At 47.3% G+C, this 4256-nt stretch overlaps 1 protein-coding gene across 1 annotated transcript; it reads left to right on the forward strand.

Moving 5' to 3' along the window:
• The first annotated feature begins 2667 nt into the window (after nt 1–2667).
• LOC125513863 (RING-H2 finger protein ATL56-like) lies at nt 2668–3583 on the forward strand. The gene has a single exon (XM_048679069.1). The coding sequence runs from the start codon at nt 2815–2817 to the stop codon at nt 3352–3354; it is 540 nt and encodes a 179-aa protein (XP_048535026.1). The 5' UTR covers nt 2668–2814; the 3' UTR covers nt 3355–3583.
• Nucleotides 3584–4256: the final 673 nt, after the last annotated feature.

Genomic DNA, 4256 nt, shown 5'->3' on the forward strand with positions numbered 1-4256 from the left:
CACATGGAGGACAAATACCATCACAAAGATAGTACCCCATGTTGTATTTATGACCATTGATGATATAGCTGCACTCAGGATCTTGGACTGCACACAATCTTGCAAACAATGCAGAGTGTTGCAGCATGTTTATGTCATTGTGATTTGTGAGGCTCGGACATGCTAAAGAAAGAGTGCCAAATCCAAAGGTAATGTGATGAAATTGCTTCAAGAATGATGTTATTTGTTTGCAATGATCCCGTGCCAAACCCCTTGTCAAGCATATGGGAACTTCTCCCATTTCCATTGCGTGCAGTCCGGGGATCTGAGAATACCTATAAACCCTCTTGCTTCTCCATTTTCCATGAGCTTTGTTGTGTCTGCGGGAGTTCGTTCTCTCAAGTACTCCGGTCCAAACACCTACACCTCTGCAGTAGCAAATTTGACAATGGCTTCAAGGCATGTGTTTTCAGACATCCGGAGGTACTAGTCTTGTGATTCCGCGGTCGTGCTATAGGAGTGATGTATTTCTAGTAACCAAAGAACCCAATGGTTCTAATGGCATCAGTGTCCACGGGAGTTAGTTCTCTCAAGTACTCCGGTCCAAACACCTTCACCTATGTAGTAGCAAATTTGACAATGGCTTCAAGGCATGTGTTTTCAGACATGTGAAGGTACTAGTCCTGTGAATCTGCGGTCGTGCTATAGGCAAACATCCTCATTGGAGTGATGTGTTTTTGGTAACCAGAGAACCTAATGGTTTTAATGGCATCCTTCTTCAGGGTGAAGTAATCATCATAGACCTAGACACTGTGGTAAAGGCGCTCAAACACTTGTCACCGCATCCAAAAATGACCGTGAAAATAGGACTCGAAGGGTGCATCAGGGGCAATGTAGTTGTCTACCAACATCAGATGCCCCCGTGCCCTATTCCGGTTCAACACCCGATGTCCCTTTATTGAACACTTGTTGATGATAACAAGCTCCTCGTACACACTGTGTTTGCAAGAACTGACCTCATTATCATCGTTTCATCCTCACATTCCTCCTCATCCGATGAAAATGATTCAATGAACTCCATCATGTTTGCTTCAAATTAAATAACAAGAAAGCCAATTTTTTTGGCAATGGCATTTGACCAAACACTTGTCGAGTGTGGTGTCCGCCATGGATGGCGTCGACACATAGCATAGGATACTTGGGCCGCAATCGGATCCGAGGTGGAACAGCGACGTAGTCAAAGGCAAGAAGACGCGAACGGGGTGGTAAAGCGGGGCTTCGGTCCCCAACGAAGCAGATACATAGCACAATGGAAAGTAACAGAATGTGGAAGAAGTGATTTATAGACTACTATGGCCAACCTTACACTCTCATAAATGTTTTAGGAGTACCTCCTCCAGTTGGCTGTTAGTCTGCAGTCCATTTCTCTTTTCTCTCTCCTTCAACTCAACAAAAATATATTATTTAAATCCTTATAGCTCACTATACTTGCTCTTATCTTCTTTCTCATCTTTTTCTCTTCCAGATTGTCAAAAATATAATATTTAAACCTTATAATTTGCTTACATCATTTTATTGTACTTGCTTTAAGAAAAAAAATCACAAATGCATTTAAAAGTTCTTGGTCATTAATGATTACACATGCATGTAGTGCAATTAATGCATTGGTAAACATGTTTTTTCATTAAAACATGTGCATTAATTTTGTACTTCTGCAAAATACAAAATTTATTCCACTATTTACTATCTGCCTTGATTGGGGAGATTTAGAACTGGGTTCTTTAGTCCCTTCTAGTTAGTGCTCCACGGTGTATATGTGCTAATCATGGTGTATAAGCAAAAAAATGACGTGGTAAAACAATTAAGGAGGAGAGAGAGCACTTTGGTGACCCCTAAAATGCATGAAAGAGTTTAGTTGCTAAATAGTTAAGCGAAGAAAACTTTGCTACAACAACTTAAGCACCTACACATCATTGGGCATGGTGGTGAAGATGAAGCTACACAGAATACACACAGTAGCATACAAACACATATGCCGACCAATTTTTTCTGTTGTGCTGCCTCCATGGCGACTCCATCCATATGCACGGCCGTACGGGAGATCATGTCTTGTGAGAATCTGCATTGTGTGTGGCCACAATATTTTGAGGGAGCGTCTAGGTGCGACAGTTAGCTCAAGTTCAACTACATCCTTAATCACATTTCGTCTGCTTCCTCTACAGGACCACTACCTCATCTTCATCGGTACAAGCGATGACACTGTTGCGCCAAAGTTTTAGTCAAACTCGTACTACTCCTAAGTATGTTCTAACACCCCCCCCCCCTCTCTGTTGTTATGTGCTTTTAGTCCGTGTGCAAACATGCTAATGTTTCTTGTCCGTCGTATGTGATTTATCATGTTATTACTCGGGAGTAGTAATTTTGCGATGATGATAATCTAGATTAAGGATTTACAAAAAAAAAGATAATCTAGATTAAGCTTGACCCAAAACTGTTTATATTATATATACTAGTAAATAACCTAACATTCTATTCGACTCATGGTCTGCGCGTGGAATCAGTCGGCTGCGCTCGGCGGGCCGTATTCTGTTTATTCACATGTTCGCTTGCCCAGTTTTGCCGTTTGGGCATGTGAAAGTGAAACAGAAGAAGCACCGTGCGCGTGCGCGTACAAAAGCCACCAGAGCGCGGCCGAACGGTGGCGCTAAAAACGGGTCCGTGCCGTGCCGTGCCTCCCCCAATTCCCGTTCCCAAAAATATCCTCCCCACCGCCACCGCCACCGGATATTCCACCCCGCCCCGGGAGCCAAGCCGAGCCAAAGGCCGCCGCAGCGAATGGCTCCGCCCGCCGCCGGCAGGCCCTCGGCCTCCGCCGCGCCGGAGCCTCCCCTGCGGGAGGCCGCCAAGCGCCGACGCGCGCCCGCGTGCGCCGGCGCCGGGGCGCGCATCGTCTCCTTGGGCGTGCGGGGCGCCGTGATGGTCGCCGCGCTCGTGCTCTTCCTCCTCTTCGCCGCCGCCGCGGTCATCCTCATGCTCGCGCTCCTCGTCGCCGCGCGCGCCTTCCGCCAGCAGGGCCGCCGCCGGCACCGCGCCCGGCCCGACTCCTCCGCCCCGCCGCCGCCCCCCGCCGTCGGCCTCCCGTCCGCCAAAATCCGCCTCCTGCCCAGCTTCGTGCCCTGCCCGTGCGACGGCGGCGGCGACCCTTCCTCGCCGCGGATCTGCCCCGTCTGCCTCGACGCCGCGCGCGCCGGGGAGCGGTGGCGCGCGCTGCCCGCCTGCGGCCACGCGTTCCACGCGGCCTGCGTCGACCGGTGGCTCCTCTTGTCGCCGGGGTGCCCCGTCTGCCGCGCCACGGTGGCCGTCCCCGTCAGCTGATCGTGAGCTCCAGGCACGGGACAGCATCAAGAAGTTGCACAGGGCTGTAAAGGTTCGGTTCCGTCAGCCGTTCGACGAAAAGCCTCCCCCTCTGTAGTCGTAGCTGGTAGTAGGCTTTGTGTGGATCTTTCTGCTGTTGTAAAGCGAGAGGCAGGGAGACGATGCATAAAACAAGTTTCTCCTTAAGGAGAACTTTGCAATGTCAACTTCTTTATCTATTTTCATCTCAGTATTTGTGTAGTTCATCCAAGTTGCTCCTGGTGCCAGTTGTGAATTGCGATGCGTATGATAGTATGGGGAGTAATAACGAATGAATCGTCAATGCTCATATGCATCACAATTGGCAATGTCAAGTATTTGCTTAACTACAAACCTAGGAAACAAGTTTGATCCAAAGGGAATAAGCTTTGATGTGATGTCATGTGATGCTCTTGTAGGACAATTATAGGATAGTGATGTCAAGAGCTCCAGATGAAAATGAGTTTCTTAAACATGTGCCCAACTCCAAACCTAGGAAACAAGTTTGATCCAATCAGTTTGTTGTAAGCCTGTTCTGTTCTTATCAGTGTAGTTCTAAGCATTAAAGAGCAACTCTTGTGGTAGAATTTGCTTATCAGGATAATGTGGCGTGCGATTTATCTTACGCATGGGTAGCTTTTTTCTTGGCAGCAGAGGTATCTTCCATAATCACCAAAGTCACTGCTTCATGGCTTGAACATAATACAAGTTATTTCTGAATTCTTGATACAGAACTTTTTTCCCTCTCTCCAAAAACAAACAAACAGAAGAACTTGTCATAACCACCTTTATGAGCCTTCATTGATTCTGGTTGCTTTGTTGTTATGGATGAATAAATTGATTTTTTTCTTACTTGAAAGCAGATATCAGGAACTTGAGAGCGA

Source organism: Triticum urartu, chromosome 6, assembly GCF_003073215.2.
Source record: "Triticum urartu cultivar G1812 chromosome 6, Tu2.1, whole genome shotgun sequence".
Classification (NCBI taxonomy): domain Eukaryota; kingdom Viridiplantae; phylum Streptophyta; class Magnoliopsida; order Poales; family Poaceae; genus Triticum; species Triticum urartu.

What these genes read in the sequence shown, in the direction of transcription:
- LOC125513863 (XM_048679069.1), top strand. Translation starts at nt 2,815, where the DNA reads ATGGCTCCGCCCGCCGCCGGCAGGCCCTCGGCCTCCGCCGCGCCGGAG.